Source organism: Pelodiscus sinensis, chromosome 6 (genome assembly GCF_049634645.1).
Source record: "Pelodiscus sinensis isolate JC-2024 chromosome 6, ASM4963464v1, whole genome shotgun sequence".
Classification (NCBI taxonomy): Eukaryota; Metazoa; Chordata; order Testudines; family Trionychidae; genus Pelodiscus; species Pelodiscus sinensis.
Genome location: NC_134716.1, coordinates 11,430,255 through 11,451,613, shown reverse-complemented (window position 1 = coordinate 11,451,613; position 21,359 = coordinate 11,430,255). Strand labels below are relative to the sequence as shown.

The following is a 21,359-nucleotide window of genomic DNA, read 5'->3' as shown; positions in this document are numbered from 1 at the left end:
TAACACTAAGGAATAAGTATGGTGGTTCTCAAGTTATGGGCCATGGGACACAGGTGGTCTGTGGGTTTGCCCCAATCCATTAGTGAAGCCTTTGCAGTATTGAAGCAGTGACTCACCCTGATAATGGCATACCAGTCTGAGGCTCACTGCAGATTTCCTGAGGTGCTTTTTGCCCAACTAAAATTTAAAATGAACCCTAAATGCCTCTTGCAGTCCATACAGTTAGACAGCAGTTAATAGAACTGAGTATAGGATTTTGATTAGGTCCCAGCTCTAAAAACCCCCTAAATTCTGGGGAATTTTAGACTTGAATCCAGAGCTAAACTTCACAGTTCAGGCACACGCCCTGTGAAGGACCTATGAGAATTCAGTAGTTTTCAAATCTAGCTAAACCTACGTTTGCTGTGCCATCCAGGTTTTCTATCCTAGTGTGTAGTATTGATAAGCTGCTTCTCTCCATTTTTTGAAGACTGTCCTTTGTCTAGTCAGTTAGACCTTGTCACGAAGGTCACACCATTCAGTGCCAATGGTGTGAAATCTTGGGTAGTCCGGCCAGAGGCCCACGCCTGACTTGAGTGACTCGGCTAGGGACGTGGGGTGGCTTTTTAGATCCTGATTCTGTGTGCTTGTAATGTCGATAGGCGGAACTAAACCTGGGACCTCTGGCTCTCAGTGAAGGCTGGAGAGAAGCCTCATTCTCTCTCCGTAGCTGGTGTGTGGTTTGCACGCTGCTGTACAACCTGATGTGGGATCCAAGAAACATGAGATTGCAGATGCCTCTGTGCAGGCCCAAGGAGTTCTGTAAAATACCATCCTCTGTTCCACCGCAAGAGGCAGCTGCCAGCTCCTCACCATGGGATGAGAGGATAGGGTTGGCCGCCATTATGCAAATGTGACAGCCGCCATGTTGGGTGAATGCTGGGAACTGAAGCAGGCCCCTGGAACTAACATCAAGTGTTGCTGCATCTCGTTCTGAAGCTCTTTTGTCCTCCTCTCCTGTGGCCTGGGGGGGGCTATAGCAGAGTGTCACCAAATGCTTTGCTTTGTAAAGCACCGCTGTTTGGTGGTACCGTTCTGTCCCCCTTTGCCCGTTCACATACTTGCACTAACCCTCGTCTACCTTTGTTCTGCTTTGTCTCCCTTTCTAGCAAGGGTTCAAAGGGTTCCAGATCGCCCCAGACCGTCACAGTGACCGTGTGAAGTTTGTTCACAATGGCGGGAACTTTGAGCTCACCCACGGTTCGGTAGTGATTGCTGCCATTACTAGCTGCACGAATACCAGCAACCCCTCTGTTATGTTAGGAGCTGGTAAGTGTGTCTGGTCATTGGCCTACAACAATTTCTCTAGTTTTCAGTCTGCCTCATAAAAGCAAGCCCCGTTGACATCAATGGAATCACATCAGAAAAAAAACAACTAGTCCTGTAGCACCTTAGAGACTAACAAAAAGATAAATATCTAGTATCGCGAGCTTTCCTGGGCAAAACCCACTTCCTCAGATGAGAGCAACACATCCCTTTATGCCACAGTCACGCGGTAACAAGAGGAATCCAGAGACCAATATTTGGGCTGATACCTGAAATCTCTGGATGATACTCACATGGTTTTTTCCCTCCTGCTGACAAGTCTAAGTGTGGTAAGTTCCAGTAAATCTCACTTTGCACTAGTTATTGCCTGCCTCTGGTCTTTAGGTGAGGCATTTGATACAGTGCTTAGCCAGGGTGGTATCAAATTGCTTTGTCCACACAGTAGGCTAGACGTATGTACCAGACTTGCTGCTATTCAAGTCGGTGATTTTGTAATGGATTTTAGCTTGGAGGCAAGGGCCCATGTGCGTGTGGGAATTTGCATTGTACACAGCCCCAAGAACAGCATTATCTTTCTTTGTAATTGCTCCATCCCTACGGTTCCTTGTTACAGACCTAGTGCTCTGATAGCAACAGTGAAGCTCTTTGGTAGACACGGGATGCTTCTGTCTGATGCTCACCCTTCCGTTCATGCCCTGGAGGAAAAGGGAAGAACTGCTCGCTCGTGTTCCTGGTTTCGGTTTCTTGTTTCCTTTTCTTTCCATCTCTGTGCCAAATTTTGGCTGGCAGCCATGTTTGTGCATATGCCAGAAAACCTGTAGGTCAGTGGGAGGTGGGGGAATGGCCTCGCTTTGCACCTGTTCTAGCTCCACTCCAAAGGCTGTGCAGTGCCTCTGTAACAGGAGCTGTGAAAAGACATTCTAGGTCAGAACCTTGTTGGATGTGGGGAGAGGGGAAGCAGGCAGGTGGGAGTAATCTGTGTAGCTCAGGGGTGTCCAAACTTTTTTCAAAGAGGGCCAGATTTGATGAAGTGAACATGCGTGAGGGCCGACCATTTTGCCTGACATTCTTTGAACCATTAAAATTAAATGCAAATTAACTATTTTATGCAAAGTTTACTGCAAATGGCATACTTTTCATTTCGTCACATGGATGACAAATCTAAACAGGTGTTAAATCACTCTGCCTTTCATATCTGAAGGCCAGATGAAAAAAAAATCCAGGAAGCTGAAATATATGTCAGGAACATTGTAAAGTACATTACATATTATTGGTAATAAAGGTTGTCTGTCAACTTTTAAGTTCAAAAAATATGAACAGGAACATAACACCAAGTATACATGTTGTGTCCAAATATATTTATAACTGATTTAGACCAACTGACATTAACTGAGATTTTACAATGTATTCATCTCAATACATATGGATTCGTTGGGGGCCATAAAAGATAGATATTGCCAAATTACCTGTGGGGCCGTATTAAACCGGAACACGGGCCGCAATTGGCCCCCGGGCCGGACTTTGGACATGCCTGGTAGCTGCTCCAAGGCCTGGTGGTAGGTATACCCCCTCCCCCACTGCCCTGCTCCTGCCAATCATCTGGGGATGGGAGGGCAGTTGCACAGTTGTTCAGGACTAAAGATGCACATTCACACTAGTATTGCATTTGGCACATTATACAGCACCCAGGTGGTGCTTCTATTTGTTTTCCAAATCGAAAACAATTGCAAATATTACTGGCCGAGCAGGTAGCAATGCCTGTAGTTAAGGTTGCTCATTTTAAGACCCTCTTTTCAGTTGCTTATAACTTGCCAGATTTTAAGAGCTTGGGCTGAAATTTTCCACACTAGATGTCTGCCACCGGCTGCTGTTCTGGGGAAGAGCTTTTACTGAAACAGTTCAGCCCAAGCAACCTTAATTTGGCTCTCATTCTGATAGTCGTTAATTACGTTGTCAAATGTTCTCCCTCGCTCCTAGGATCCCTGCCTCATTCCATGCACAGGATGTACTGAGCCTGCAGAGGGAACAGGCTGTGTAATAAAAGAGAATGTCTTGAAACTTGGCACTTAGTTGTTACACAGGTGTGGAATGTGTGTAGTGAATGAGACAAGGGGCTGCAGGAAGAAACAGGATGGTCTCATGCTTTAGGCAATTGACTGTCACCTTTGAGAACTGGATTCTATGCCTGCCTTTGCCACAGAGCACCTGTGATGCTTGGCAAGTCAATTGAACCAAACTCTTTACAGATGGTCACTAAGAGTATGTCTACACTGCACACTTATTTCGGAATAAGCTATTCCAGAAGAAAATCTCCAAAATAGCTTATTTGAAATAGCACGTCTACACTACAGGGAAACCTTGAAATTAGTCCGAGGCAGACTCCCCTAATGCGGATGTACTACCTCGATTTAGAGCTCCAAGAAGCACTAGGGAGTAATTACTTGGAATGGCCCTGGGTGGGAGTTATTTTGAAATAGCAGCCGTGGCACGTCCGCACTACAGCTATTTCGAAATAGCAGTTTCAGAAGTGGTGTTATTCCTCGTGGAATGAGGTTTACAGAAGTCGGAATAAACCGTCCATTATTTTGAAATTATTTCAAAATAATGGAATTGCTGTGCAGGTGCTCACATTGTTATTTTGAAATAACTGTGCTGTGTAGACACACCCTAACTGGTGTTCATTCCTGGCTTGAGGCCCTGGATCTGATTTATAGCAGTGCTGAGCATTTAATGGCTGCAGTTGAATCAATGGGAGCTGTACTTTGAACATATAAAGTGTTCTGCAATAATAAGTATGTTGGAAAATCAGGTCCTAGCCTCTCAAAGTGGGCACCCAAAATTGGTGGATGACTTTGACCTTCATACCTTTCTGCCTCTATGTCCCCATTTTTACAATAGAGATAATACCTCTCCTGCATCTAGGGGTGTGTGAAGACAACTCAGATATTACATTGATGAGTGCCCTAGAAGAGCCCATGAGGAAATGAGTTTGCAGTGAATAAGGTGTGGGGGCCACACGTTGCACAATCAGGAGAAAACAAAATACTGAATAGCAGTTTCATTCAATGCAGGGGATGGATGGTGCTCCTGGAATAAGCAAGAGTCGTATGGAAAATAGTATGTGATCCTGCAGTTATACAGATTATATCATCAGACCTATGCACAAAGGAGCCAACTTATGAGTTGCCCGAGCAACCTCAATTCTGTCACTGCCTAACTTTTGATTGCTTGCTTGACTTGCAACCTTAATAATGTTTTTTTAACCCTTTACTGGGTGTGTTTACATATGTGCCATTTTCAAACTTGGGTGTCTAATGTTAGGCTCTTAGGCCCAGGTTTTTAAAGATACTGAGCTCAGCAATGCCTAAATATCTCAATGCCTTAGGCTACATCTACACTGTGGCGCTATTTCAGGATTCTTCCAGTATCCTGAAATAGCTATTCTGCATCTTGACGGGACACCCATTATTTCCTCAGAGAGGAGAAGGGAGCCTTATCTAAGTCCGTCTGCAGCTGCGGATGGTTGGAGAGAAACTGACAGGACCGGACTGGGCTCAGCAGAGAGGCGCGAAGAGGCAGACGCGCATACGCGGTCCAGTAGGGGGGCTACTGTTAAGGAATATTCCTCCGGTTTGCGGCGCCGGGACGAGCCCGTCACCTCGAGTGGAGCACCCTCGGGGACACTACTTGATGAAGAAGGGACATTTCACAATAGCGGTTTATTTCAAAATTTGGCGCCATTTAGCTTGCGCCAGATTATGAAATACGCTATTTTAAAATTAACTCAAAATAAGCTACGCAATTTGCATAGCTCAAATTGCATCGCTTATTTCAAGCTAAGGGTGCAGTGTAGATGTACCCTAAATCTCACTTTCCAAAGGAATTTAAGTATCGGGTAAATTTAGACTCATGCCTCAATGCCTTTTGCAGATAAAATTTAGGCTTCTAAATCAGTTAGGCATTGCTGTCCTCAGCACTGAAATGCCTAAATGGCTTTAAAACTACCTAAGCTTTTAGAGTCTTATCTGGGCACCTCAGTGTAGCCCAATTTTCAGTCACCAAACACCTGCAGCTCCCATTGGTGTCTCTGGATACTGAGTGCTCATGTAAGTGGAGCTATTTTGTATTTAGGAGTCAAATTTTAGGCACTTGGGCCTGACATTTTGTCCATTAAATGTTATGACTTGGGGGTCGATTCGCATCATTCAGCCCAAGAACTGCAGCCGGCAAAAACTAGCCACCACTGGTTAGCAGCCTCATCAAGAAGGGCATAGATTTTAGAGACGCTGATCTGTCCTCTTGCCCCGGAGACATAGAGGCGGGCACTGGGATACAGCTTTCAGGGCTGCTGCAACTGCTGTACCTGTTCCGTGACCAAACGGTGGGCTTCAGTCTCCGAATCTGTTGAGTCTATACCACGAGCACTGAATCTGCCCAGCCACAAACAGTTCAATATGCCCAGGAGAAGGATTGTGGATCTCCTAAGAGATGGAATGTGAACTGCTTGGAAGGGTTCACACTCGGAAGGCAATTAGATAATGTGCTTAAATTGGATACACATTGGGAGATTGTTGGCTTAAATCAAAAGGCCAGATGAACTTACACCAGTAGTTAGGTCAGCCCTAGTTCACCAGATCATCTCATGTGGAATGTTTTATGGCACCGCTTCACTTGTCTAATGCATGGAAGTAGCTCTTCTATTGATCAAGCACCTGATCTTATGATGATACCCTGCCAAGCATATGAATGTGCCTTTGTCTGTAGCTGCACACAGCTTTCCACTGGAAATGAAAGCAGGCAGAGCAGTACCACAGTTCGTCAAAGCACTCCAAGTCCGTGGAGCTTACGCATGTGTTGCTGATTCAAACCAGTCCAGTGCCAGAAATCAAATCCCTTCTGTTTCAGCCTATTCAAGTGGGATGTCAGCCGTGTCTGGGATTTTGATTTTCCATTGTAGGTGGCCTGTGCAATGGCCCAGGACAATCAGAGGTGTTCTTTGTGTTTTGCAGGGTTGCTTGCGAAGAAAGCTGTTGACGCTGGCCTGACTGTGAAGCCATACATTAAAACCAGCTTGTCCCCAGGCAGCGGGGTGGTCACTTACTACCTGAGGGAGAGTGGAGTCATGCCATACCTTGCTCAGCTAGGGTAAGAGGGGTTTGCTTTTTATTCTCAGGGCTCATTGATGCCTGTTTCCCATGGTCCTTGGAGAACTTGCAGTCCACGGTTTGAAAGGCGTAGCTGAGGCCACATCTTTGTGTAAGCCAGGCACTGTCATTTACTCAGCTGACTCTGACACAGGCTGGACATCTCTTGTCAGATCCTGAGGATGCCGGATCAGTCTCACACCAGGGAATTTGCCAGACTAGAGAAGGTCTGCTGCCCCAGCCCCCGACTCTGCCAGCTGTGGGGAAGGGAGGAGACTATCTCCAGCCCCTGCCGGGCTGCCAGCGAGGTTGCTAGTCCCGCTGCTGCTGCCCTGCCCAGACTGGACTGCCTGCCGGGCTCCAGCAGTGCAGGTTGCTGGGGCTGGCTCTGGCCCTGCTCGGGCTGCCGAGGGCTCAGGCTCCGGTCCCAGCCCTGTGACAGCCTACGGGCTCTAGCTTTGCTTCCACAGGCTGTCTGGAGCTCCGGCCCACGCTGCTGTGGGTTGCTGGGGCTACCACCAGCCCCGGTCCCGCTGCCATAGGCTGCCAAGAGTACAGGGCCTTGCCCTGCGGCAGCCCGCAGGCTCTGAGCCCACTGCTGCGGGCTGCCCAGGGCTCTAGTCTCAGCCTTGTGCTGCCATGGGCTGTCGCTGGCCTGATCCTGCACAGCTGCGGGCTGCTCCGACCCAGTCCCAGTGCTGCAGGCTGTCAAGAGATGCTGGGGGCTGCTGCCAGCTCCCGCCCTGCTCTTTCCTGCTGCTTCAACCCAGCCCCTCCTGGATTCCCCCCTGTCACTAGTCTACCAGGGTTCTCTGATCAAGGAACATCCGTGGTCTGGGTTGTTGGACCAGAGAATTCTGGTTTTGGGAGGTGCAACCTGTACCAGCTGAGAAGCTGGCCTTTTGGAGCCTTTGATTGCACTAAAGACTTATTGTTGGGCAAGGGAATGGTTTATTTCTTTACATAAGTATTCTAAAATAGTATCGCGCTTAAGACTTACAGTTCAGGAGTTTGTTCTGTGTCTTGGCTGATGACAAACATGCTCTGCATTATGCATTGTTACAGTCTCATGCACTAATGACTGAATGCAACATATTGTACTTGTTGCAATTTTGCGTGCAAATTAGGTGCACCAATCGTGCACTTATGTATACACTTTTTTAGAAACCGCATAAAAACACACACCACTATCATAGACATTTTCCTGAGCAGAAAAAAATATTGAATAGTTTGTGTTGTTCCCACGGGGAGGAAATGTGTTACAACTTGATTGCCAGGTTGTTTGCGTTATCAAGAAGTAATCAATACCCATCTTATGAGAGCTAATGTATTTAATACTGTCTCTAGGTTTGATGTGGTGGGTTATGGGTGCATGACCTGCATTGGGAACAGCGGACCTCTTCCAGATCCTGTAGTAGAAGCCATCACTCAGGTACTTAGCTGCTATTAAATCTTCTGTAGCAGGTAATGCTGGACGGTCTTTCAGAGACAAAATTGCTTATTTATTTCACTCGGTCAAGAGATTGAGGTAGGCTTTGCTGGCAAGGGGCTGTGCAGGAGAGGGCTGTGATTCTAACACAGCTGAGAACACCTTCCCTGCACACACAACGGTGCACTGCAGCAAGAGCAGGTGATCCTACTTAAAGCGTCCTGTGGTGCAGCAGTAGAAAGCCCTTGGGATGTTGATCTCCACAAGCAGCCCTCCAGGTGGCAGTGGGGAATGGGCAGCTCTGTCTGCCGAGGAGGCGACCAGTCGCTGAGGGTATGTCTAGTCTACATGCCTCTGTCACTATGGTTTACAGGAGCAGTCGACAGAGGCTTCCCTTGTCGACCGCTCTGCGTCTTGACTCGCGCTGTGCTGATGATCAGCAGAGCCGGCTCAGCGCGGCAGCCATTTTTATTTTAATGAAGCCGGGGATATTTAAATCCCGGCTTCATTGACTATGTCGGGTAGCCTATTTTACATGCCTCTGGCGACAGAGGCATGTCGTCTAGCCATACCTGAATGTGTAGAAAGTTCTAGCGTCATCGTTGAAGTTGATGTAGAAGGCAGCTTTATAAAAGGCATGTTTTTGTGTCTGGGAAAATGCCCGTTAGTTGGGATGTCCATATTTTAATCCAGAATAGATTTCTATCTAATTAAAGAATGGACGGGGGTCTAGAAAGGTAACAGAGAGCAACCCCTGGAATAACATCCCCCATCCAAATGCCTGTGTTTATAAATCATAGAACACTAGGACTGGAAGGGACCTCGAGACGTCATAGAGTCCAGTCCCTTACCTTCTTGGCAGGACCCAGCACCGTCTAGACCATCCCTGATAGATGTCTGTTTAACCTGCTCTTAAATATTTCCAGAGATGGAGATTTCAAAACCTCCTTAGGCAATTTATTCCAGTGTTTCACCACCCCGACAGGAAGTTTTTCCTAATGTCCAGCCTAAACCTCCCTTGCTGCAGTTTAAGCCCATTGCTTCTTGTCCTATCCTCAGAGGCCAAGGAGAACAATTTTTCTCCCTCCTTCTTGTAACACCCTTTTAATGGGGCTGTATAGCTGGATTTGAGGAGATAGAAGCCTACATTTTCAAACATGACTAGTGGGTTTGGATGCTTGTTTTTGGCTGGTCAACTTAAGATCCCATTTTAAAAGGGGGCTGATTTCACTTCTCGGGGTGCTGTGTGCCTGTCCTTGGAAAAGCAGGCCCTTGAAATAGGACACCCAAAATCACTACTCACCTTTTGAAAACGGAGTCTTCCCATTGACCTTTAGAAACTGCAGACCAAATACAACCCCATTGTAAGAGGGTGCAAATCCATTAACTTTAGGGTTGTTGGATCTAGTCTGTACCAGGACTGAATGTGGCCTCTAGCTTAAATTCCTGAATCGATCAGAGGTGAAAAGAGGCTGGGTCTCTAAAAATATCTCCTCCCAGGAATCTGTCTGTGCCAGAACCAGACATTTTCGTGTGACTGGCAATCTCTTCTCAGCTAAAGCTCAGAATTTCAATAGCAGGATCAAAACTGTTGTTTCTTACCTGCATTTTCTGTTAACCTAAGGATATTAACGGGGGATGGGTGGACTAGTGAGACCCATGTTTTGAAGAGACAAAGAAGGTTTTCTGCTTGCCCCGGGGGAAGGGAAAATCTTCAGAATAGCTGAGGGCTACGTGTAATCTTGCTATTTTACTGTGCTTTTCTGTTCAAAATGCAGTTTTGCCCTGGAATTCTGAAGTCATCTCTTAGCCACTTTGTGCAGCCTTTAGTGTTAACCAGTTTCACGATGGTTTGGTTGAGGAGCTTGTTTGTTTGTAGTTTTGGTGTCTTTGACTTGCATATTTAAGAAGCTTATGGGAGGACTTCTGTGTGTAAAACATTTTTTTCCCCTGCCAAAATAAGCCTCTGTGTATTCCCTGCTGGGAATACCAAGCAACATCAGGCCACAAAAGGCAGTGGAGCAGTCTCAGCTGGTGTTGCTTCGGATGCAGCCCAAACGTTGAATCTCTGATTCAGCAATACTGTAATGACAGCAGTTCATTCAGTGGTGGTCTGTAGCCAGCTCTCTTGCAGGCTCACATCTGTTGGGTGGGCTCAGGGTTTGGATGGAAGACCTCCAAGGGCCACTTATGTGCTTTCAGAACAATCCCAGATATCCGTGCCAGAAAGAACCATTTTGATTGTTATTTGGAGTACAGTAGCACTTAGGAGCCCTGGTTACAGACCATTGTACTAAGCGCTGCACCAACACAGAAGAAAAAGATGGTCCAAGCCTCTAATCTGACCTTCCGGACAATACAGGACAGAGAAAATGCGGTGCTGATGATTCACCAGAGCCCTTTCCTTAATGTATTAGAGGTCTTAGCCAAATGCAGGCCCTGATGATTTCTGGTCAGTGCCAGTCACGGCCACCCAGACCATGTGCCATCATTCAACCATGCTCTTGCTGTTTAACTACATAAACTGCTCTGTCGTATGCAGCTCTGAGCTGTGTAGCGCTGTTTGCTAGCTGCCTTGTTCCATCGCTCTTTCCTCTGAGCTCACCTGTAAAGCCATTCCCAATGCATTTGAGCCCAAAGGCCTTTTTGTTGACTTGTCTCTACCGCTGTCTTGCAGGGAGACCTCATTGCCGTGGGCGTGTTGTCCGGAAACAGGAATTTTGAGGGTCGCATCCATCCCAATACTCGTGCCAACTACCTGGCCTCCCCGCCACTGGTAATAGCCTATGCTATTGCAGGGACTGTAAGGATTGACTTTGAGAAAGAACCTTTAGGTAAGAAACTGCTGGGATTTCTCCCGTATCCCCCAATGTTTTAAAGTAAATTTAACTGATACTCAGTGAAGAGTGTCAGAGTCCAGCAGAAACATCTCTTACTTGTTGGTTAGTGAGGAGCTCAACGAGGTGAGATAAAAGGCAAGTAGATATCGGCCACTATGTGCACACGAGAAAGGGGTGTTAATAGCACCAATCTCCTGAATCTAGAGAATGCCTTCTTGGGAATATTGGGCGTTGGGCCTCAGCAGTCTTAGGCAAGGCAGACGCTTGCTTTACACAGCATCTCCTGGCAGACCACCTAGAAAATACTAATGAGAGTTCACCCTGACTGTCATCAACAGCTGCAGGTGACCCCACTCCACTGGGTCAAAGATTCCACCTACCAGGCTAGCCCAGGCTGGAAAAAAAAGGCAGCATAGTCTCCAAGGGTGGAGTACAGTAGAGAACAAGGGGTACAAACATAGCACACAGAAACTGGGTCACTTTTTCAAGGGGCATGTTTGTTACCACATGGTGTGTGCTCTCTCACAGGAGTAAATGCAGAAGGAAAGAAAATTTTCCTAAAAGACATCTGGCCAACAAGAGACGAGATCCAGGCGGTTGAGCATCAATACGTCATTCCAGGGATGTTTAAAGAAGTCTACCAGAAAATAGAGGTGAATCAATTACTTAGTTTATCACATTAACTGACGGGTGTACTTCAGCAAGAATAGCTTCTGATGGTATTTAGATAATGAAGTATATTTTTCCCACTTACCATGCTCCTGTTAAAAGTAGTAATTTTAAAAGTAGGACGTATAGCTGGCAAATTCCTGTAGATTAAATGGTGGTTGCATTGTTCCAGGGTGCTTTGCTTCGTGTAATCCTGTAGCTGATAGAATGCTGGATGAGAGAGACAACACTGTTTAAGGGAGATTACCATCTCTGTAGGGATTTCTGGCTGGCACAGATACATTGTATGTTAATATCCAAACAAGAAAACATGTGTTTGCCGTACTTTCATGCCTTCCTAGGGGTATTCAGGCTTAATTCACGAATTTGCGGAATGTGCTTTGAGATGCTTGGATGAAAAGTGCCGTAGAATATTAGAGTATTCTCCGGACATATGGCCAGCTGTCTGACCGAGGTTCGATTTGTAATGAAGTGAAGGTTGTTTCAGTACTTAGATGATAGCACAGAATCACACAATGGCATACTAGGAAGATTTTCCAGCAGATATGTAAGAAAGCACTGTGGGGGGAGGGGAACACTTTCAAAAGCTTGAGACCCATTTTTAAAAGTCACTTAGACTTCCAAGTCACTTAAATTCTTTTGAAAATGTAATGCGAGTTTCTGTTTTTCAGACAGTAAATAAATCCTGGAATGCTTTAGCTGCTCCATCGGATAAACTGTATACTTGGGATCTTAAATCTACATATATTAAATCACCTCCTTTCTTTGAGAACCTGGTAAGGCACTTTTTTTTTCTTTCCAAAGAATTTCCTGGTCACTTCCAGGGCAGTTACACTGAATTCAGGGCCCAGTTCTGTTAAAATGATGTATAGCTGGAGTAATCCACAGATGTGATAAGTTATTTCAGACTTCCACCAGGCTGAATTCTGCTCTCATAGTCCCCCAGGGGATCTCCCTCCTCCCCCCAAATAGCCAAGATTAAAAAAGCCTCCAAAAAAACAAAAATCCTGCAACACAGGTAATGAATATTCAGAGGGTGGCGATTTGATTGGAGAATGGGCGGATTTTTTTTTTTTTTTTGGACTGGTCAGTTTAGTAACCTTATAGAGTGCCTCTTGCTCTTTTCAACTAACTCAGCAAATTCTTGGTCACTATTTTTTTTCATTTTGTCTTTTCGGTAGACGTTGGAGCTTCAGCCTCCTAAATCCATAGTTGATGCCTATGTGCTCTTAAATTTGGGAGATTCTGTAACAACTGACCACATCTCTCCAGCTGGGAATATAGCAAGGAATAGCCCCGCTGCTCGCTATTTAACCAGCAGAGGGTAAGTCAAGTTACGTGCTTTATATTTCCCCCCTTCCTACACATCCTATGTTGTGCTCCTTCCCCCTCTCACACTGGGGTTCAGTGATTGTGCTGTACAAGTAAGAAGGTTGAAATTAATTTGCCATCTTTCCCTGATGTTTTCAATGCCTTGTACTGATCAGAACCTCTTCAGAAAGAGCTGGCTCCTTCTGTTCTCAGGAGCAGCTGCCTTCCAAGGATCATGTGGCAAGGGAGCAATGCTCACCTTATGTCCTCCCTTGACATTTTTGCTTCTCTTACAGTAAGAGCTGCATCAACCATTTCTCTTCCAGATAATCCAGCCAAATCTTGGTTCCATTGGTGTCAACAGCAAAACTTGCAGAATTTTCATTAGTACCAAACTTTAACCCTAAACTCATTTCCTCTCTTGTATGGGACTCCATTGGTCAAACCAGGACACCTTGGACTATGGAAGCTCGAGTTCAGATCTTCCTTCTTGGTCAGTGCAGCTGGCACAGGCTTGAGCACACTGCCCTCTTGCCTTGCTGTTCTCTGAGAGGTCTGTGGTTTTGTCTGCCAGCCTTTGGGTTAGTGTTGAAATTGTGTCTCAAGCTGGGCTCTCCATTCTGTTTCGCACATCGTGTCAGTCCCTAGTCCTTCTTTGTTTCTGAAATTTACACACAATGATTTTTTTTTAAAAATATGTTTTATAACACAAGCCTTTCAACAGGTTTTAATGCACCAGAGGTTACTGAATGCAAATCATTCTTGCATCATGGGCACAAGTCCCATTGATGTCAATTGGGCTAAAAGTCTAAAGTCCCATGCACAAGTTGCAAAACTAATGTAATGTGTTCAAGTCGCACTTTGGCTGTATCCCAGTTCAAACAACCCAGCTCTGTGCTCTGCGTCTGTTACTGGCTCCGTTGGAAGGGGTCATGTATAACTTAATATTCCCACCTAGACCTGCCTTACCTCCCTCCTCCCTCAAAGTTCTTGCCCCAAAGAGCCCAAGAACAGTCTCTGTTCTACTGATTCAAACAGTGCCTGGAATAAGGGGCACTGGTTGGAGACCCAGCTGCTATAGCAATGGAAGTGATCAATGATGGTGATTAAGTAGCAGCTGATCTGAGGAGAGTGCTAGTGGTTCTGGAAGCTAACCACAACCTGGCTTCTGTTGTTATAGCATCTGTGGTGCATGGTGCTTGGGTAATAGTGCATTGGTAGCCTCTTTGCCTAGGTCCATGTTCCAGGGGCTGGCGAGAGAGGTGTTGATATAGAAGTAATGAAGATCTGGGGACCCCGTGAGTGCTAGGATAGAGCTTTCAGACAAACAACATTGACAAGATGGCTGGTTCGAGCATCATAGATGCTGCTGCACGTTGGATTTATGCAGCCACTTCAGCTTAAAAATAAACACCAGTGTCTTTTTTTCTAATAGCTTGACTCCCAGGGAGTTCAACTCTTATGGCTCCCGCAGAGGTAACGATGCTGTCATGGTCAGAGGGACATTTGCAAACATTCGCTTGTTAAACAAATTCATCAATAAGCAGGCACCCCAGACCATCCACTTCCCATCTGGAGAAACAGTGAGTACACTGCTTGATCCACACTGGGGCTGCCTACCTGGGCAGAGTGACTTAACCTGCAATAGTTATTTTTGGTTTAAGGTCCTTGGCTCAGATCCTTAGCTAGCATCAGCTGATGTAACTCCAGCGACTACACTGGAGCTATGTTGACTTACACCAGCTTGAGACTCTGGCTCTCTAAAATATGAGCTTTCTAGAGAACACATCTATATTGATGGTCTGTACGTTGTATGTAGCAATATGTATGCACTGGAATCTGAGTTATGAACACTTTGGAATGGAAGTTCTTTGTAACTCTGAACAACTCAATGTTCTTAGAAAAATTTACAACTAAACATTGACTTCTTACTCTTAAACTTGACTTTGGAGGAGAAAAATGCTGCTTTTAACCATCCTATTTTTAAATGAAACAAAGGAAGGAAACTGTTTCCACGCTTGTCAAAGCGGTAACTTTCCCTTTTATTGTTTCAGTAGTGTTGGCTAAGGCTGTACTGAATTTTGGTTTTTAATCTTTACTGCTTCCTGATGGCATGCTTCTGATTCCAAATGAGGTGTAACTCACCAATCCGTTCATAACTCTGAGGTCTCTTGTATCAATATACAAAGAAGTTATGTAGCTATAGCTAGCTCAATGTGGCTACGTCTACATTGGCATCCCTTTCCGGAAAAGGGATGCTAATGAGACGAGTCGCATTTGCAAATCCGCAGGGGATTTAAATATCCCCCGCAACATTTGCATTTACATGGCTGCCGCTTTTTTCCGGCTTGGGGATAAGCCAGAGAAAAGCGCCAGTCTAGACATGATTCTCCGGAAAATAAGCCCTTTTCCAGAGGATTTCTTATTCCTAATTTCAAGTAGAAATAAGAAATCCTCTGGAAAAGGGCTTATTTTCCGTAGAATTGCGTCTAGACTGGCGCTTTTCTCCAGCTTATCCCCAAGCCGGAAAAAAGCGGCAGCCATGTAAATGCAAATGCCGTGGGGGATATTTAAATCCCCCACGGATTTGCAATTGCGACTCGTCTCATTAGCATCCCTTTCTGGAAAAGGGATGCTAATATGTAGACGTAGCCTGTGTGTTGCTAGAGATCATTAAAGACAGACAGAACTCGAGAGAGAAATCTAATGGCATGTGTGTAGAGATGCAGTCCTTGCCTGCTGTCATTCCCACATACAAAATACCTCTTCCATTACTATTGGCTATTTCAGCTCTGACCGTAGCACCTGTGGCGAGAGACCACCCAGTATAAAGCAGGGTGGGGTGCACAAGTGATCCTGTAGGTATAGGAAGAGGTAGCTATGTTGGGATTGGACACTGTATTAAGTGACTTGAAAGAGCTATTTCGAGTGGTCTTGAACTACATCGGTATCACCCCCATTCTGACCAACGCACACTTCCCTTGTGTCATAGGCTCTCTGCCGAACGGCAGTTTTGTACGTTTGTGATTATGGAAGAAAGTGTGTGAAGGTCTTAGGGCACCTTCCTGGTAGACATGGGAGCAGTAGGGCTCTTCACTTCCTACACCACAAGAACCTAATATGTCTGCGCTTCCTTCCAGCTGGACGTGTTTGATGCTGCTGAGAGGTACAAGCAGGAAGGCCACCCCCTGATTGTGCTGACGGGTAAGGAGTATGGCTCTGGAAGCTCCCGGGACTGGGCAGCGAAGGGCCCTTTTCTACTGGTGAGTGGCTCTGTAATAAATGAAGGTGGGGAGGGGAGATGCTAGAAGCAGCCTGAGGGTTCACAACAAGGCAGAGCAGCCTGTGCCCAGACGCCCCCTGGAGGGTGAAGAGTGTAAATTGAGGGAATATTCCAAAGCGTGTGTCTGACTCCCTCCAAGTGTTAATAACCAGCAGAGGGAAGCAGGTGCCATGTGCACACCAGAGTCCTTGCTAGGAGCCATTGTATAGCCCATAGGCAGAGCTCTGTGCTTGGGAAGCCGGTTATCCCTCCTAAGGAAATTTATTCTTACCCAGTGAATAGCTAAGTTTTTCATGCTCTTAAACAGGACTTGCTATTTCAGAAGCAATAGTGTACAGCTGAGCAGTCCAAGCCCACCCACAAGTCATGCCAACCAACAGCAATAGGTTGTACTCAACAGGAGGTGCACACTGTTCTCCTAAACTTGAGTACAATTGCTTTGTACTCAGAGGCTGGTTTGCACAGGACCCTTCCAACAAAAAAGGGGTAGAGCTTGTAATGGTCACTCTTTTATGTGGACTGAACATCCTGTGGTCCAAGGACTCTGTTCCCTGGGTGTCTGGCACCTCACAGCCAGAGGCTGGTGGTGGCGAGGGGGCACCTATATTCTATTGAAATGCACCTGGTGCATTACTGGAAAGAGTTCTGATCCCGCTGCCATAAACGGGAACTTGTCCTTTGCGACAATGGAGTAGGTTGGGCTGTTGGTTCATTTCCCACAAGGCTGGGTTTGAATACAAGTTTCTATTTAAATGGGGTGTTATTTGGGATTGCTGTGCTCTATGAAATCAATAGTAAGGGACACACAAGCATAATATAAACAAACATTTATCCACAGAACAGCTGCCTTCTGAGCCTGCTTGGGTGTGTCTAGACTACATGGTTTTGTCGACAAAAGTCCACTTTTGTCGACAAAACTATACCTGCGTCTACACTTCTGCTGACTTCAGTTTTGTCGACGCTGGTAAACCTCATTTTACGAGGCATAACGCCTTCTGTCGACAGAAGGTGTTACTGCATGTAAACTGTCCTTTGCGTCTACACAGCAGCTTGCTTTGTCGACAGAACTGAATGTAGTCTAGACGCTGTTGACAGAAGCTTTGTCGACAGTATCTGTCAACAAAACTTCTGTCGACAGAAGCCTGTAGTCTAGACGTACCCTAAAAGACAACATGCCAATTTTTTTTTCTCTCTGCCTGTGGCTCCACTGTCTGCTAATAAGGAGAACTTTCCTGCCCGCCTGTAGAGAGACTGTTCTAATGCAGACTCTGCATTTCCCAGGGAATCAAAGCTGTCCTGGCCGAGAGCTATGAACGCATCCACCGCAGTAACCTGGTAGGAATGGGAGTGATTCCCCTGCAGTACTTGCCTGGAGAGGATGCTGAGCGTCTAGGTCTCACAGGACGGGAACGTTACACAATTGTCATTCCTGAAGAACTTGCACCAGGGATGAATGTCCAGATCAAGGTAATCAGAATCACAAAGGTTGGATTTTCAAAAGCACCATTGAATTAGCAGCCCCATGTCCTTCTTCCCCAGGGATGTAAAATCCTGTTTAAATTGGTTAAAGGGGGAGCTGGCAGGGGGCCTGATGATCCCAGCTCCCCCTGTCATAATAGTCAGGAGCTGCTTCAGCCAGGCCGGAGCAATTCCTACCTGCGGGGCACCCAGGCCTGTTATGGACAGAGGCTGTTTCAGCCTGTGGAGCAACCTCCTGTTAACGGCAGGCCCCCATGGGCAGGAGCTGCTCCGGCCCCCACCAGTTAACCTTTCACGTCTTTAGTCTAACCTTCCAGTATTGTTGGTCCAGCCCCTGCTATTTGTAAATTTTGTTGAGTGGGTGACACCTTTGTACAGAGATTGTGGCAAAGGAGGAAATCCAGCAACTCTTTCATGCAGCTAATCAACACTGATGTAGTCCACTGAATCTTAAGTTTGACTTGTACAAAGTATGCAATGCATATGGGTTGAGCAACACTCAGCGCACTGTAGTAGCAACATACAACTCAACTGTAAGCATATGCTAGGTCCAAACAGATGATGGGGAGTATGTTTTTAGATGGTCCCCACCATTTTGCCTTTGCACTGTGTTCAAATTAGTAAATCTAGTTATGTTTAAGGAGTTGTGGGTAAAGAGACTGCTTAAAGTACTGTAAGCTAAGAACTACAAATATCAATTCTTAATGTAGCTCTCTCAAAATGCGTGCACTTCCTGGAAAGGGACGGCTTTTAGTATAGAAACCGTGATTAAAAATTAACCCTTTCATAACTGATCTTTTTTCTTGTCCCCCTTTGTTGCCAGTAACAAGCAAGAAAATGAGGCTGCAAAAAAAGTGAATGGAATGACTGTTTTTACCACATTGTTTCTAAATTCTTGGCTTCAGTAAATAGTTGTATTTAGATAATAAAGCACAGTTAAGAACCATTTGAAGGGACACAAGCTTTTGTGCTTCCAGGCATACGTAAACCCTTAATGACTAGAATGTGGTAGAAATTGTATGTGGGGATTTATTCCTAGCCAAGTTACTGAGGTTTCATATCTGGCTCCAACTCCAGGCAGCTAAGATACTGCACTAGGTAGACCACTGAAGTGACTCTGCCACTTCTGCACATTGCTGGTTGTTGATGTTTGTCAGTGCTAAAGCAAGAGTGGCTTATAGTGGAATGTGGGAAATAACCTGCATTTCACTAGCAGATCCTGTTGCACTGGGAATACTTACAGAATTCAGTCATTCAGATAGCAGAACTGACACTGCTGTTCTCTCTCTAATCCCCACAGCTGGATACTGGCAAAACTTTCCAAGCCACCATGAGATTTGACACTGATGTGGAGCTCACGTACTTCCGCAATGGGGGCATCCTGAACTACATGATCCGTAAAATGGCATCCTAATTAAAGCAACAGCAAGCAAATGCCCAGTTAGAAACCTGCCTCTGATGGCCACAAGAGAACATTGAATACTTGTGGAACTTAAAAGTCTAAACCACAAAATCAGTTGTCTCCTTGTGGACTGTATAACCCGGGGGGGGGGGGGGCTTGTTTACACAGGTAGAACGCTTTCAGTTTTATGACACAATCATTAATTATTCCCAATTAAGTACTTTTTTTGGTATGGTGGCTAGATTAACTATTCTAGTATGGGTTGATGCAGAAGGAGCTGTACACACTGCCCAAACAATTTGTATACAAGGTGTGTTTGACTGACACCTGTCATCAGCCAGACACAGCACTGTACTCATTTCAGTTTCCTGAAAACTGGCACGGATGTTTAACCCCCCCCTTATTTCCTCTATTTAAATAGGATTTGATCAGAATCCCCTGAGAGGGGCTAATGCTGAAATTAGTAAATTGCTTGGCTCTAACTACACTGTGAATGCTCTTCCTTTAAGAATATCTTCTCTAAGCATTAAATTTCTGTTGTGACAGTGGACCATTGAGGGACAAATTTCTAAGAGATTAAATCTATTTTCAAAAAAGTTTGATCAAAGCATTGGACTTTCCTTTTATCTTCCTGAGGAAGGCCTGAGTATATTTGAGAAGTACAGTTTATGGTTTTTCACAGTGATAAACATCCTATCTACCAAAAATTACAGGTAAGTAGTAACTACTGCAGTAGTTTTCATGCTAATAGTGCAAAAGGAATATTGTTTGTGGCTCTTTAAAGATGCATTTTGGTTCTTAATTTCTCTTAACCTGCCATTATGAGTATTATATAGATAACAATTTAACATTCCTAGTAAGTCTGATTAAAGAGGATGGAGGGGAGGGAATCAGACTCAAAGCACGATGAGAAATTGTTGTGATCACTTCCTCTGACCTCCTGCTTATTTGAATTAGAAAATCTTTGTGCTTGTCTTTATGGAAGGGTAGCATGCACAAAAAGTTCCATAGTGTGCTTTACTGTAGTACAGTTTCTAATTGCAGTTTAACAGAGGTAAGTAGAGTGACCACATGGGCTCTTATAAATGGGAACTTTCTGAAACCCTAGAGCAGGAAAATAATGATGTAGCAATGGAAACAGACGATTAAACAATTTACTTTATATTTTGTCTGCAAACAGTTCTACAACCTAGCATAAATGAAGGCTGGAGGCAAACCACACAAGCAGTTCTGAAGCAAGATAATTGAATTTAATATGTAATGTGTTCTGGCTCCATGGTCTGCAAAAAGGGCAACAAAGCGAATCAGTGCAAAATACATGCAAATAGCTAAATGTTTAACCATTGGCAGTTTGATTACACAGGAAACTGGTTTTTCCATAAACTGTTTTGTAAAGGAGAAGACTTAACAAAGCATGCAGCCAGAATACAAAGTAGGAAGTGCTCACTCTTGTCTATAGGAGGTGACAAAGTGTTTACTCCTTCTTATTTAAGAATGCCAGACTCATTAGGTAATTAGATGGTAAGCTTGACCAAAAAAGCTGCTTGTTTGTACTTTTAACTAATTATGGACAAAACATCTATCACTTATTGTATGAAGCACAATAATGAGTAGAGCATTATTAGTCTTCATCCACCTTAAACTTTGAGTTACCAATGAGAGAGAACAGAAACCTCTTTAAGCAAGTCTGCTGTTTACCCATTCAGCAAATAAGGTAGGTAGTTAGGAAGAGTCCTGTGTGTATCTTGAAATAGTTCACACTGTGTGATGGCAGGGAATCAGATGTCCTGTTTAGCACAGAATAACTAACATTTCATTAGTGTCAAATTCCTTCATTGCAAAATCGACATCTTTCCATCTCCGGAAATTTGAGAGTTTTCCAGTTGTGATGTCTCTCACCACAAAGCTTTCGATTTTGATCACTGGACAGTCATCGAATTCCATGTACTTCACTGTGATTCCCCAGTCATGCTGGCACTTGGCATCCTGGCAGTGCATTTTACATTTCTTCTCAAATTGACCATATCGTTTTGGCCGTTTGTGAGGCTTCGTTATAAAGCGTTCCTTAAACTGGGCATCTACAACTGTGTGGTGAGACTCCTAAAGTGACAGTACAAATTATTAGATGCAGCTTAATACCAGAAATTTATTAGCGTTTAAAAAATTTCCATTTGTCTGCCTTCATACGGGAGTTCCTTTCATTAAAAAAACCTTTAAGTTTTACCCTCATAGCCTACTTGGCAGCAGCATTGGGACAAGTATTCTACCCATGTGACTGGCATTTTCAAAGTGCCAACTAATGTTGGACACCCAAGGGAATTCTACCTCTGTCACTGTGTTTAAACCACAAGGCCTTATTCTATACAAAACAGCTTGAGTTACAATAGCAACGATGGGAAAGAAAATTCCCTTACAAAAGTAAGATAAGGTCACTCATTCCCTTTCTCTCATGAAACTTGTAAAACCAGATGTAATGTGCAAGCTTTGGTGAAGTCTC

At 44.9% G+C, this 21,359-nt stretch overlaps 2 protein-coding genes across 3 annotated transcripts in view; one reads left to right on the top strand and one right to left on the bottom strand.

Moving 5' to 3' along the window:
• Nucleotides 1–19,469, top strand: part of ACO1 (aconitase 1) — a 52,915-nt gene extending 33,446 nt beyond the window's left edge. For both annotated transcript variants that reach the window (XM_075931450.1, XM_075931451.1), the window contains 11 exons: nt 1,149–1,308; nt 6,315–6,450; nt 7,797–7,881; nt 10,556–10,712; nt 11,247–11,371; nt 12,059–12,163; nt 12,569–12,711; nt 14,134–14,281; nt 15,839–15,961; nt 17,263–17,448; nt 18,761–19,469. In XM_075931450.1, coding sequence (XP_075787565.1) covers nt 1,149–1,308; nt 6,315–6,450; nt 7,797–7,881; nt 10,556–10,712; nt 11,247–11,371; nt 12,059–12,163; nt 12,569–12,711; nt 14,134–14,281; nt 15,839–15,961; nt 17,263–17,448; nt 18,761–18,874 — 1,482 coding nt within the window. In that variant the 3' untranslated portion in view covers nt 18,875–19,469. The remainder of the gene's footprint in view (nt 1–1,148; nt 1,309–6,314; nt 6,451–7,796; nt 7,882–10,555; nt 10,713–11,246; nt 11,372–12,058; nt 12,164–12,568; nt 12,712–14,133; nt 14,282–15,838; nt 15,962–17,262; nt 17,449–18,760) is intronic.
• The window catches only part of RIGI (RNA sensor RIG-I), a 38,269-nt gene continuing 35,611 nt past the window's right edge, over nt 18,702–21,359 (bottom strand). The window contains exon 18 of the mRNA XM_006123090.4: nt 18,702–20,962. Within this exon, the coding sequence (XP_006123152.2) occupies nt 20,654–20,962 (309 nt within the window). The 3' untranslated portion in view covers nt 18,702–20,653. The remainder of the gene's footprint in view (nt 20,963–21,359) is intronic.